Here is a 15,196-nt window from a genome sequence, read left to right as displayed (position 1 = left end):
CAGAATACCCGAATATTTAAATACATATGTACATGTTAGGAATAAATAAGGACTATTAAGTATCCGCCAATGAGCAAGTATATTATACATACACTTGTGTATGTGTGTCTACTAAAATTATCATTTTCTTTATTTCAAAATGTAATCCTACACGTCTTTGGAAAAAATAAAAAAAGATTAATAATAAAAACATACTTCGAAAAACTAAGCTAAATATCCATAAAATTACACATTTGACTGAAACTCATGAATCTCATGATATTAATTATGTAATGACTCAGTTATGACTGAAGCTCATGAGAGGTTGTGAAAGAATTGAATTTATTGAAGTCGTATTCCACTTTTTTTCCTGCGATGGTTCTTGTGTATATATTTTGGGCAGAAAAAACACTGTTTGCCCAAAAACAAAAAACATTATGAGCGAACCGTCAGATATATACTACTGTGATCAAATTGAAAGGTGAATTTTGTAATCCCCTCCCGCTACAATACACTTATGCCAACGAACTTTCCAGTCATCATAGCACTTTGAAAAATCCTCTGTCGTGATGGATATCAGAGCCGTCTTCGATTCAGCTATTATATTCTCAATTGAGTCAAAACGATGTCCCCGGAGTGGTCATGTGAATTTGCTGAATAGCCAGAAGTTACACGAAGGTAAATCAGGCGAATGCGATGGTTGCGGCACGATATTAGTTGAAAATGTGGCGAAATGATCACCAATAAATTCATAAATAGTAAAAATCGAAGAATTTACTTTTGGAGTTTCACAAAACGATGCGTATTTTAAATACTAATGAGTATTTTGACGTGAAATTTAGCATAGATGTCACTAACAGTACTACCAACTTACAAATTCAAAGGTATAAATTCAAAATTCACCTTTCAGTTTGATCACAGTAGTACATATGATGTAGTAATAGTATAATTTTTATGTTTGTGTTATTGTATTTCCTAAGTTATTTCATAACTTTCATTTCTCAGTCACAGAATAACAGTTATGCAGTGAGCTTTGCCTCTGCGATTTGAAAGTAATAAGGTGAGAGTATTATTCGTCAAGGCAAAAGAAAAAGCTTACTATTCAACTCCTATTACGTAAGAGTTCTTTAAAACTTATAGTTTATCAAATTTGTTTACAAACAATCATCGATGGTGATTTTGTAGAAAAGGCTTCCGTTAGGATCTTCTGCTGGAGTAAACGAGTAACTGTGCAATTTTTCACGTCTTTGCGTGCTGTGGTTCGGGCGCTCTGGGAGTATAGTGTTTCATGTTTATACTCTTGCACCATGTTGCTACAGAGTATAACAATTTTATTCATCTAACAGTTGTTTGTATAACCTAAAACTAATCGAGATAAATTTAGGATTTAATATATATGATATATAATGATCAGGATGACGAGACGAGTTGAAATTCGCATGCCTATCGGAATGAAAATCGGTACACGTGTTCCTTGGCAGAAAACGGAAGACTAGTAGATGTTCGCTATCGGACTACTGCCATTAAGTGAAAACTTAATACCCGTCCGACCGATTTCAACTAACTTTAGTAAGTGACCTTCTCCTTACATTTTAAATCACATTGCGAAAATGGGCGAATCAGACTAAAACCACGCCTACTTTCCACATAACACAATTTTAAATTCCATTTGATTTTACACTTTTCAGTGTACAAATCAAGAAGCAATTGATATAACGGAAGAAAACTTTGGACGAATAATGTCTTTAAAGTAGGCCAGCTTATGACTGTCAAACTCCAACCAAAACTGTTTAAGGTCCTATGTACCGAATATAGTTAAATTTTCACTCCAAAACATTATTGAAATTCAGGGATAATCCTTTCCTGACATTGAAATGTCTGTGTGTCAAACATTGGTTGAACCGGGTCAATATCGAACTTCCGGATGTCCTTATACCGCATATATCGGCCAAGATGTGGGTTATCTCAAGGAAAATGAGAGAAATTGTTTTACTCATAACAGTGTACCAGTGTTAGTGGTTGAAATTGGGTGAACACATTAGCTAGATTCCATATAACTAATATTAGGATTTTCGAACATCCGGGTGACTTTACTCGATATGAATGATGATGGTATGTGAGATATCTTTTAATTCTTAATATAAAATTTGCAAGCTGCTATAAGTTGTGCAGTTACACCCGAACTTTGCTCTGTATGGTATGAGTAATACTTGTATAATTTTTACATAAAACTACATATTACAAACAATATCATCTATTATGGGCTGGATAATAACCACGTAACAACGCGCAGCAATCAATTGTGCGTTATTAGCATATTATAATAATAAATATAATAATTAAAAGTAGCGTAATATACCATAAAAGATTTATCACATACATACATACATATGTATTGTATGTATATGCACAGATCATACATTCTTTAGGATAAAGAATTGATTTTATTAAAGATTACCAAATGGATTTACAAATAGCCAAAGATATTTGACACAGAGATTTGGCGAAAATAGAAAAATTAGCTTTGACCATCGATTTTCTGATGGCTGGAATGATATACCCTAATAACATAATTTCTCTTATACGTATAGTACCGAATAAAAAAATGTAGCGATATAAATGAGAGTGCATTGAAACAGCAATCATGGTATAAAAACAAAAAGTCTTACTTGTGTATTTTAGTATGTATGTACATATGTATGTAAGTATGCGTTAATATGATTCATTTTTCACGTTTGACTTTTTACATAAGCAATTTTATTTATTGAATAGTAATATATGTATGTAATTAGTAGATTTCAAATATATAATTAAATAGTATATGTATATATTTGTTCGTATATGTACATTCCAAAAATTTGCAAATACGTTTATATATAATAGTTTTATACTTAGCACTAAGCGGGTTGATAGTTATCATACATACATATACATACGCATGATAAATGCTTATCCGTACATATTTTACTATAGACTTAAACATATGGATCTCACCAAAACTATTTTATATTCATTTGATTTAATTTTTAAACATTCTGTGTTACAGAGTTGGAGGGAAATTCTGTTATGAAGTTAGACCCCAAACATCTACTCATTTATTGGTGTTTCCAATTATTTAATAAATAGTTCAAATGTATAAAAAAGAAGAAAAAATTATAATTTGCGTCCAACCGTCTTGTGCCTTGTTCTTCTTTGCAGGTATGTAACTATTATGTTAATGCTTCTCTATTTACTAAAATCGCGAGACACACTCGTATTCTCGATTGAATATATAGAATATTATAAAATAAGAATATCCCGATTGGGTCCATTTCAATATAGTATAATTACAATCTACGATTACTGACAAATAATAAGTTCATTATCGCAATATGTCTGTGTCTCAAGGAAAAGTTAAAAATTTAAAACGTTGAAATTTTCAAAATCTACACTCTTTATCCCTACCGAGTGCTGAGATTTTTTTTGACCGCCCCAGGTTTTCCTCTTGGAAATGAGTGCATTATTTTCGCTTTTGGTATCATATAGTATATTGCACCATCTCAAATCCAATATTGCGGTGTAAATGTGTACTGTATTTGTGGTTGAGTTATTACTTTGAAATGTGTTGCCGTTTACCGCCATCACAATGAAAGTGGTTTTCTTCAGTTAGGTTGGCATAACTATTTAAATTCGTATTTAAGCGTCCGGTACTGAATTACATTTATATAAATTAAGGAATGAGACTTGGTGGATTTTAAATGAGAAAACTTTAATTCATATCCATAGTAATTTGGCAAAACGCATGAAAGGTGCTATGTATGTATGGATGTACGAGTATGTATATGGAGTATGTAGTATAATTTGTACGTATGTACGTATGTTTTGTAGCGCATAAAAGCAAATATTCCATTATAAAAATAAAGCATTTATTTATAGTATATTGTAGGTAATGTATAGTACATATATAGGTATGTATATAGTAAATACCGTCACCCATGACTGTTTGGCATTCGATCGTGGGTTTTAAATATGTGAGATTTCGATATGATAATGATGTTTGTAATAATTTGGCTTCGACTAACGTCCATGGTTACCAACCGATCAGCCAACCAGAAGAAATTGAAAAAGTAACGTAAAATCACGCGTAAATTATTATACGTCCAGTGGCCATTTCACAAATTACATATTAATTATTATCTTACGAGATAACATTATGAGCTGCCAAACAGAAAGGGCGATATACAAGTATGCATATATTGTATACTCATAAGTGATGTATATATGTATGAATATATATGTGTATATGGACAGCATCTATGCCATTTAGTCGCCTTAAATGACTCCGATATTTATACGAGTATATCAATTCCATAGCCAGTTCTATGGCTGACATAAATGAAATTCGATGGCGATCTCTCTTCTGCTTACAAATCAAAATAAAACTCAACGAGCATAGCCTAAAATTGATTAACCTTCAATTCATTGCCCTGCAACTGAACCAGTCTAAAGGCTTCTCGTATTGTGGGCGTCATTAAAAGTTTAAGATTCTCCTCAGCTTCGCCGGGCAATGACCGCAATAACTCCATGGAAGCTACGACCAGTTGAGCTAAAGCAGCTTTCTTGTAATTAGAGTCCTTGAGGATACTCGAAGCACGTTGTTGCTCGATTTCCGGTGATATTGCCTCTGATTCGCACTTCTGCGGCCGGTTTGTGTCGAAAGGATTATTGCGGCTTTTCGGTTGGAATTCACTGATCAGTGTTGTCATTGTCACATTTTCTTCTTCGAGTTGAGTACACTTATTGGGTGAAGAAGCCATTGTTTCTGAGTGGCTTGATGTACTTGCACTTTCTCCATTTGTACTAACTGATATACGCATTGGTTTCGGGGTCATAACTTTGTGTTGTAAAACACGCTTATCACTTCCGTCACCGGAACGGAGTTTTCCATTTTCAATATCATGAATCGCTGAATTATTTAAATATAGCTCACACACAAGGTTCCATGCGTCCTGTAAACAGAACAAATATCGCACAAAGTTTTCCTTCTTTTTTACCGTAGTTGTGTTTAGCCGTGAACAAGATTCGAGTATGAATTTCAAGTCCTCCGGGCCCAGATTATATACAACAATGTCATTTAAATAAGAATCGACTAAAGCGATATAGTAGATCATCCAAGATGACGTCATCTGTTTGTATAAGTTGGCTGCGTACTCAGTATTGGAGACCTTTTGCATAAGAAATTTAAGTCCGGGTCGAGAATCGAATTCTAAAGAACTCGTCAAATACTGTTTAACACAACGCAATAATATCTCTTTGGAACGAAAGTCCAAGTCGTAATCGTGACCAGTCGTCGATGTGCCATAATTGTCAAAAATGCATGTAGAAACTGCTTGAGGTACACACTTTAACCGTGAAAGTAAAAGCTTCGCAACTAATTGTAATAGCATTTGATTTGCTAGTAATCCAACCACTAAGTTCTTGAAAGGAATACGAATAACGAAATTGTCTAGATTCGAATTGAAACCATTGTTTAAAGGATATAGAAGAAATGAGTAGCTTCGCTCATCGGTTAAATGTTTTTCTAAATGATTGGACACCTTCACAGTCGGTTCTCTTTGATTATCAGAAAGGAAAACTTGTTGCGCCAATGAGTAAACCCGAGTCAATTCCTCCACGGTGCTATCGCGACGAGCTGCCACTTTTACATTAGCACAATCTCCATAGAAACTATTTGACTTCTCATGGAAAGCAAACGACAATTGCCTTAAAGGCGCTATTGTTACGGTACAAGCGCGATGCAATGCAGAGCTGGCAATCATCCATTGTGACTCATTGAAAAGCATGCCTGTGGATAAGATTATATGCTTTAAGCATGACACTCCAACGCGAGCTACAGATTCCTGCGCCTGTGCAGAACACTCAATTAGCACCAACAGTAGTTGTTTAAGGGCCAGCGTAGCAGAGCCAGATATTTTAGTTGGTGAATCAATGACGTTAGCTCCGCTTTCTTCACTTGAAGACGAACTATCATACTGATTGCTTTGGTTAATGTTATCATTATCATCAATTCGTTCCGTGATGAATTTTAACTTAGAATATAAAGAATTATCGATGTTATTAATACTCGAGTTATTAGTTAAATTTATATTCGAAGGCGTGTGTACGATCTGGGTAATTCGTGTCTTCGTTGTACCCTGCCTACGACTACTCTCAGTAACGGACTTCTCGATGAATTCCACGACTAAGTCGGTTGTCATGCAACAACAGTGTTTAAAGTTTTTTTCAATCATTGACCAAGGAGCACCGGTTTTGTTTATGTAACGTAGCCAGTCCTGAATCATTGGTATTAATAGATGGTTAATGCAGTAAAATCCGAAATCGATACCTGGGCAGCATAATAAGTTTTTAAATAGTTTAAATATTGTTTGAAGTATTGGTGCTTGATGTGAATAAGGGCAAACAATTAGTGAATTGGTAAGACCATCTAGTAGAAGAAACCAAACTTTCAATACACCTGATGGCTTATCCATTTCGTCGATTTTTGTAATAGCATCTTTGTCGATGTGTAATGACCGATACGATATCATGTGTTGTTCATTTTTCGTTTGTAAGTAATCATTGCCGAAATATGTAAAATTCTCCATTGAATTAGGGATATTTGCGTCGATGATGTGAGTATAAGAAATGCCTTTAATTTTATAGGTTGAATGGAAGTTGGGACACTTCGGCATGTTGAACATAAAACCTAAAATGGATGAACAACGCTCGAGGAAACGAAGAGTTTCATGTAGGAACTCAGTAGGCCGAAAGCTATTTTCATCCTCACCGCAAGTATTATTATTTGCTCCTCCATTACCTGATATCTCCAGATAGGATAATAAGCATAGAATACAATCCAATCCAGCATTGGCGAATACTAAAGTGTTGTCGGAGTCAAGAAAGACTCTGAATATATCGATGATGTTGCTCATATTTAGCATGCGGCTACGAGCATTGCGTAACGTTCCGAATAGTGGACGCCACCCCGACCGGATTTCCGTTCTGTGCGCTTCGACGATTTCATACAAACATGCGACAATTTGATCCTGAAAATAATGAAAGCAGATTAATAATAATAAATAATACTAATACATTAAATTTAGCTTCTTTGAATTGAGTTTATCTCATTTATTTCTCATTTCACTAAATTAGTGTGACTATTATCAGAAATATGTATATGTACGTGGTGCGTTCAGAAAACAAAATCTTTAAAATTTAAAATATCGCTGGTTTAGAGATTTTTAAACTATTGCAACATGTTATATACATATATATATATATAAGAGTGCGACATATCAATAACTAAATACGACAGAGACAGTTTTACACTAGAAATAGTATATGTAAGCCGTGTAGAGATAGTATATGTATCATACACTACATAAGTTTATAGGAGCCGGGGTAAAATATCGGTCAATTTATGATATACAATTAAAATTCAGACAGAATCCGTCCCTGACAATGGTATTTCTGTGTATCAAAAATGGGTTGAATCGGGTCAATACTTTCCCGAGCCCCCATAAACCTAATGTAAAGATCTTCGAACTTCCAGGTGACTTTATACTGGATATATCGGCCAATATTCGACCCCAAAGAAATAACAGAGCGTGTTTTACTCATAACAGTATATCTTTGTGTCTAAAATAGATACAATTGGGCGCAAACTTGACGGCTACTCCATACACCTATTACTAGGGTTTTCGAACATCTGGCTGGTTTTGCTCCATATGATTGGTGATTGTATGTGATAATAGTTAATGGATAAAAAGGGTTCGCTACTATCCCAACTCCCAACGCATAATGATTTTCGTTTTTCTAACAAATCTTATGCCGAATTTGTCGGTCAGTGTATGAATTATATAGAGTATATGAATATATAAAATTTTTTAGATTCCGATCCTTTCCAAGAGTATAAAATGTTCGGTTCCACCCGAACTTAGCCCTTTGTTACTTGTTGTAGAACGATTCGTGCACCACTCTGTATTAATTAATTTAACCTCTTTCGTCGAGTTCATATCACATGATGTTCGATTACACCCGAACATCAATTATATTTCTGCAGCGTAAATTTTATTTTTAAGTTGAATAGATGAACATACCTGCACATCAACATCGCATGTGTCCATGCTTAAAAGATTTTCAAATGGTTTCAGCAGTGCTTCATTGAAGTGAAAATGAGGCAACTCAGATTGCTCCACAAGAAGTGCTGTAATGATATCATGGATGTATTCAATGGCTCTTTTTGATATCACACGATCTCGATGACAAGAAGCCTTAAATATAATAGACAAAAAGTGTTACAGATGAAATTATATGTATTTATTGAGGTACCCACATCCATTAGATGAGGCCCAGTGATGGCCCATACTTTTAGTATATGTAAAAGCGGCCTAGAGCTTTTAAAGACTCTCAGTGTAACATCTCCGATTCGATGTAATAATAACGAAATTGGTAGTGTTTCCATTTTCTTCCAACCTTTGCTCGGCCACCAAATTCTGCTGCCTTTGCGAGTAGTAGTATTCTTATAAAGCTGCTCCCTCGATGCTTTGCATAGGTGTTTTAAAAACTGACATAGTGAAGGAAGGCTTAAGCGCTCAGCAGCGTCTGAGAACAAATTTTCAGCCTGGTGTGACAGAGCGCAAAGAACTTTTGAGGTGTCGCTCTGACTCAATAGCACCGTTTCATTTGTGCCTGAATATACTTTTAATATAGATGTAATATTTGTATTGGGACTTTGTAGAGGTGCCTGAAGAAAGCTGTAAACATCCACGCTATAAGAGAAATAAATTGGTTTTCAAATTTGTCGGACCATGTTTTTAGGCTGAATATTCCAACAAAGCTAATAACTTCAATCAAAATATTTTTAATTTTACTGATGTAAAAAACATTAAGTATTTTTAAAAAAAGTAAAGTTAAAAAATTCATAAATTCATCCACATTTGTCTGACTAAATTACTACCTTTTACATTTTAGCAAGTAAGTAGATATTATGTAGCTGAAAATGGTTGAAAAGTATCTAGCAACTTTGACAACAAAAGTTTATATCTTTAGAGTGGAGTAGTAACTTTATCTAGAATATTATCAAAGTTCAATGATATTTCATTCAATCGATACCCGTCGCTAACCGTGGGATTTTGGTTTACAGCATATTAAAATGATTAGGCGTTTTGGTTAAATTATGTTTCATAATGGGGATAAAAGCATTAGTATAAAGCAACGGATAAGTATCGCGGCAAATCTGCCCAGCATATTCAACTTTTAAGTACTGTTTTGATGTAAATGATGCGCCTAGATTCAGTAGTATAGAAAGTAAAATCATAAAATATACATCTCAAAGGAACGTATGTATATTAGAAGAGCGGGTCAATTTACAGGGAGCCAAAAAAAGGAAAAATCGCGGGAAATTTTTCTACAGATCATTCTAAACAACTTTGCCTAAGGGACATCGAACATGGTAAAACTTAGCCTCTTCAGCCCATATGGCCGACACTTAACATAAATACAGATATGAACGAATATGGTTGTAAGTTAAATATTATATAATAAACTAAGAGTACACTAATTACCACGTTTCATCATCATCTATGGGTAGTGAAGATAAATTAAGTTTGTCATTTTGAGCTGTATTGTTAAGCTTTTCACCGGTTTCCAAGTCACGTCGCCCTGTGCCTGGTGAAGTGCCAATCGATGAATTTTGCAAACTGAAAATTTCGTGTTCCAACTGGCTGACATGACGACACACAGCGAATACGGATTGCCAACAATCAGGGCTATAGGAGCCTAAATTCAAGCCTCCATTTAAAACCACATCCATAGACATTGCTTGGCTAGCAGAAATTCTTGGCCCATTTGTCTGGCAAACATTTGACGCCAGAAGACTTAAAATTTTTCCAGCCAAATGTTGCAAATTCAAACTGTTGCTTAAAGTTGCGGCCTAAAATTCAAAGAAAATTAAATTAGTTATTTTATGGATGAAATAATTTCCAAAACTGTTGAATATCTTACCGAATGTAAACCATCCAAGCACATAGCGTATAAAGCTTCACCATTTGTTTTATTTGTTTTTGCTTTGACTCGAAGTGTGCGTTTTGACAAGGCGACCAATTTATTCGAATTAGTGCAAGATAAATCACCTAAACCCGAGCTTAGCACTATAACCATTGAATCCCAACAACATGTCAATAAGCGTCTGCAAAGCTTCTTTGCGGCCTCTCGACGCTTGCTATCCAGCTCTTCTGTATGTTTCACATTCGCTATTTGCAATCGCTGCCATTCGGAGAGCATCTGAGTTGGGCCCAATCCTCCAGCATCCCCCAACATATCCACAAGGGCGCTTCGCGAATAGGTGCCTTCTAATTCCTCCCTGCTCATCGCTTCCAATGCATTTGAAACTAATACGGTTTGATACAATTCACAAAGCCAAGGAGATGAGAGGTACACCAGGACTCCAGTATTCTGGACTGATGTGACGAATTGTTGTTCGGACATGGGAATTAGTATCTCCTTCTGTGGGTCATCATAGTATCCAGCCTTTGTTAATTGCAAGCTGAGTAGTAATGACGAATAAATAGCTAGGTAAATGCCATCAGCATTTATGGCCGTAAGGTGACAATCAAAATCAGAAAAATTCATAGTATTCTCTTGGCAGACAACTGAAGCGAATTCCTGCATAGCTTCGTCCACCTCAATGCAAGAACGTAGACGTAACAATTTCGGCACTAAATCTGTACGTAAAGCTTTTGCAAATTCTTTGGCGTGTTGTCGATCATTGTCTATATCGGCCCGCACAGGTATTACCGGGGCTTCCAGATGAGTGTAGGGCCATCGGTTTTCCACACGTGAAGTTTCGTCACTTGAAGTCGATTGTTCCTCCTCTTCTGGTCCTTCTGTATCGCCAGAACCATTTGAAGCAGCATCTTGTTCTGGATGATCGCCATCACTATCAGAGCCAGAGGATGTTTCAAACACGTTTTGCCGAAATTCAACGATTGCATCACGATAAGGAGCTGGTAGACGCGCCATTGATTGATAAGTCAAAGGACCAGTGTAATCGGCATCTTTCAATGTTTCATGACGACTATTGACTGCACCCACGATCTACCGATTTGCACAAAGTTATGTATATGCGTATCATATCAGATGGTTAAACGCGTTATCATATCTTACCTGATCACTAATCATTGATTCAGTTACTTCACCGCTGCAAAGTATTTGCAAACTATCTAGCAGTGCGACCATACATTCCACGCTTGCATGGAGTCCGGTCTCCATTCCCGAATTTGTACTTACACCAAAGGCGCATTCTTCCATAGCATCGACCATTCTACGAAAATCAGAAATTGTGAACGACGTACTACTAAAATGTGTTGCATAAATAGATAAAGGGTACTCACAGGCGAAATAAGGCCATTTCATCACTGCATCCTTGACCTGTACTTTTGTCGACATACAGTATAACCGCTAGATCTATCAATCGCTCCGGAGTTTTCAATATTTCGCGAACACACTTCAGTGGCTCAGTGCGATTTTGAGGTGCTGGCAATAGAAGCATACGATGAAAGAGGGCCTCCAGCATAGGTCGAAGCGACCCATAAGCTCCGGCAATACGCAATAACTGTATCGCCGTCAAGTACACGCACCGAGCCTGCGGACCGTCTAAACCAGGACCAGTAAAAAAGCCACGGGCTTCATTCTCCATCATATTCAATGCATCCCTGATGAGTTTACATATAATTTATAGCATCAAAGTGATTAAAGAAAATATATATATATGTATGAACATATATACATACATATATGATATATAGTACTTAAATTGAAATACCAAAAATTAAAATAGTCAAGAAATTTGTTACTTTATCTATCTGAAATGCAAATAGAAAGAAAACATCAAATTTACTTATATGAATAATAAAACGATTTTTAGCAAGTTACTTTTTTAGACCAAGGGTTTTCACTTTAGTCCTTTTCATTTTTACTTATTTTGAACGAAATCTAAAAATAGTTATTTCGTAGAATACACAACTCAACAAATATGAAAGGAAAATTTGCGACTAAGGTGCTAAGAGGTCTATGGGGAATTTGAAGTGTCCTCATTACGAATTTGATTTCAAACTTTTTTTACTATATAAGTACGTGGTGGTGGTTTGACCCTTTGACTGCAACACAAAAGATGTATGTGTTAGAAAAAGTTTAATATCATCATATCATATCAAGAAGAAACTGACTCTAACATCATAGGCGCAAAATGACTTTAAACTAGTGATATCAATATGTGAACGAGACTAACTAGATGGGCTTGCGGCTTACAGTTCTTACTAGTTGGAAAGTAGTTTATAAACAGTTGATTTGACTACATGGTATTTTCAAATTTAAATATGTATCATCTCGTATATACATATATACGTATGTAAATATTTAACTCACTTATACGTAAACTTTTTATCCAAATTAATGCGACCTGGCGAACCCAACGCTGCCGCCAATGTTGGGCAAAATTTTTGCCATAAGAATGATGTAAAGTGCGGATTCGCGTGAACGTTTCGCGGCAATGCTGATGTCAATGTAAGAATGCATTCCGTTAAATATAACGAGCAGTTGTTATCTGCCTTTTTGTTCGGCGAGCCATTCGCAGTTGGCTCTACCAAGCGACTGCATAACCACTGCATTACAGGTATCACTTCATTATACACAGCAGATGCCTGCGTCTGAGTCATCAGACCAGGTGGAGCAGTCTTCTTCACCTCTTCGGCCTCTTCCATGAGAAAAGCGCAAAAAGTTCGCAGGCATTGTGACGCTGCTGCCAGAGAGGCGGCTTTTGTGGCACGAGAGCCTAACTCCCAACATTCGCCGCAACGTGAAAGTGTTTCAATTAAAAGACGACCATTTAATGTGCACGCGGGAGAGCAAGCCATGGCCAAAAATAGTCGTAAAACATTGATCACGGTATCTTCATTGCTGGTCGTAGGCAAAATACCACTTGTGGCGCGTAGCAACTGAGCGGGCAACCACACCGAGTCATCTTCTGGTTCCAAGCCAATGTAAAAGCGTTCGTCTTTAATAATACGCTAAAAGTAAGACATTAAAGAGCTTCATAAATAAAAAAATGTCAATAAACATCAGCAGAAATTTTTTATATCTGATTTTTACAACAAAGAACACACTCCCACGTAGTTTTAGTTAAAACTCATTATCAAAGACATAAATATATAGTACACGTCTATTCATACATACATATGTACTTAGTAGAGATCTAAATGAGGTGCAGATTTTTATTTTTTTCGGCAGACTTTTGGCGGTGCTCTTTGACAAATGTGTAAATTTTCAGTTTAAAGTACGTTGGTTGTAAAACTATTGATTTTATATACATACATCCATATGTATGTTTTATATGTTTATATGAATGTATTTATGTTAAAATGCATGTGTAGGTATGATTACTTACATGCAATCCATTGAGTCCCATTGTAACAAACTTTGGACGCTTTGTATCTAGGGCCATTTGTAGCGCAGTGAAGCATACAGACCGGAGTTCATGAGCTGGATCCCGATGGATTCCGTGCTGGCGATATAATTTATCTAATAGAAAAAATTTAAAGTTTATTGCATTTTGAACCAAAATAGAACAAATGGAATTATTTTATGCAGGCGTCTTGGCACCTACCGTATGCAATTTGCGCAGTTTGCCGCAACGCATTATGCTTTGTCCCTGTGGACTCCTTTATTATAAGTAAAAATAAATCCTCCATTTGTAAATCGCTTCTCCTGCTTTAATAATGCTCTTGAAACGAAATAAACTTCCTGTTGCTTAAATTGTTCACTTGTTACTGCCCGTTGCTCTCCTTATGGCTGTATTAACTATATTCCCATATGCTTATTCGTTCTACGTCAGTGTTTACGACTTTGCTGAGAGAAACGTTGCCTTTGAAGACGATGTTAGTACTATTCGTATTGCCTGTGTATTGAGACTATTAGTTTTGCTTTGATGTTTGCCATTCAACATAAGCTTGCTCCTATATATCCTGTACATATGGATATATAAATACATACATACATATATACATAAATAATTATGTACGAAAAAAGTCTTATATGTACATACATACATATGTATAGTCATTACTATAACCGAAGATTTGGATGCACTTTCAAGGATAACTTACAGCACAATCATAGCAGATTTTTTTTTGCTATTATCGCTTTATGTTCACCAATTTATCTGGCATTGCGTCTTGTTATTAGCGAAATTTACATACATACATATGAATAAGGAACTCGTACATTCAAATAAGTATGTATGTACTTAAAAGCGTGTAAATACGATTTAATAAACAATAATGCAAAATGCAATTCGTTAATTTATATATACACATTTGCTCTTATTCATATGTGTACGTATGTATGTACATACATATGTACATAATAATAAAAATATTTATTTTTTTTGAAATTAATTTACCACTTATTTTTCTGTTTTATTATATATTTTCAAATAACATATATGTACATATGTACATATATGTATGTATATGGAATGTACATATGTACATACGTATGTTCGTATTCATATTCGATACCAACCACGTCACTCACTTGTTTATTATCCTTTCATTTCATAAAGATTGCAAAGTATTCACTTTATTTTACTTTTACTTAAATTTTTGTTTTATTTTGTCAAATATTCGATGTTTATTTGTGCATGAAAATAAACGATATTCCAACAGGCATCGGAAGTTTTCAAGAATTTACCCTCATTTTTTAATACCCTGACCTTTACTGTGTACTAAACTAACTAATCAACTTTAAACGTTGTCTCTAATGGCAATCTCAAGCAAAACTGACGGTCACTACAAGCCAATGATGTTAGTCACTCAATATTTTACTTAAGAGCCATTTAAAAACAAAATGTTGGCCAATGCGCAAGTCCGGGCACCAGCTCCATTTTTGATATTTACTTTCTAGTTCATTTACTTTCCCATATTTGGCCGGTAAAAATCGATAAGGTCTGTTGCAGCTACACCAAAAATGTCATTTGCACATAAAATTCCATTTGCCAATTATTTTTAAGTTCACAGGTTCATATGTAAATATCTATGATATACTATTTATATGTATATAAAGGCGACCTGGTGTATAAAGTATTAAAATAATTACGATTAGTTTTTAAATAATCTAAAACATTCTTTCAAATTTACTGGAA

At 35.3% G+C, this 15,196-nt stretch overlaps 1 protein-coding gene across 6 annotated transcripts; it reads right to left on the bottom strand.

The window, feature by feature from the left end:
- Positions 1–872: 872 nt before the first annotated feature.
- Positions 873–14,883, bottom strand: LOC120773458 (brefeldin A-inhibited guanine nucleotide-exchange protein 3). 6 transcript variants are annotated; one of them, XM_040102356.1, is made up of 11 exons: positions 14,578–14,883; positions 13,661–13,951; positions 13,442–13,575; positions 12,424–13,064; positions 11,391–11,711; positions 11,164–11,320; positions 10,003–11,094; positions 9,564–9,931; positions 8,333–8,768; positions 8,097–8,270; positions 4,416–7,043 (listed from the first exon to the last, which is right to left on the bottom strand). In XM_040102356.1, exons 2-11 carry the CDS (start codon positions 13,743–13,745, stop codon positions 4,416–4,418), a joined length of 6,036 nt encoding a protein of 2,011 aa, XP_039958290.1. In that variant the 5' UTR covers positions 13,746–13,951; positions 14,578–14,883. The 6 variants fall into 6 exon arrangements, with proteins under 6 accessions (XP_039958291.1, XP_039958290.1, XP_039958286.1 ...); XM_040102352.1 differs by having other exon boundaries at positions 13,661–14,018; positions 14,590–14,883; XM_040102354.1 differs by having other exon boundaries at positions 13,661–13,964; positions 14,590–14,883.
- Positions 14,884–15,196: the final 313 nt, after the last annotated feature.

The sequence above is a fragment of the Bactrocera tryoni genome, chromosome 4 (genome assembly GCF_016617805.1).
Source record: "Bactrocera tryoni isolate S06 chromosome 4, CSIRO_BtryS06_freeze2, whole genome shotgun sequence".
NCBI lineage: Eukaryota > Metazoa > Arthropoda > Insecta > Diptera > Tephritidae > Bactrocera > Bactrocera tryoni.
This window is presented reverse-complemented; position numbering and strand designations above follow the sequence as displayed.

What these genes read in the sequence shown, in the direction of transcription:
- LOC120773458 (XM_040102356.1), bottom strand. Translation starts at nt 13,745, where the DNA reads ATGGAGGATTTATTTTTACTTATAATAAAGGAGTCCACAGGGACAAAG. An exon ending in GAAATGGCCTTATTTCGCCT is followed by an intron (nt 11,321 to 11,390) that starts GTGAGTACCCTT and finishes TGATTTTCGTAG; the next exon opens with AATGGTCGATGCTATGGAAG. An exon ending in CTGGGCCTCATCTAATGGAT is followed by an intron (nt 8,271 to 8,332) that starts GTGGGTACCTCA and finishes ATTATATTTAAG; the next exon opens with GCTTCTTGTCATCGAGATCG.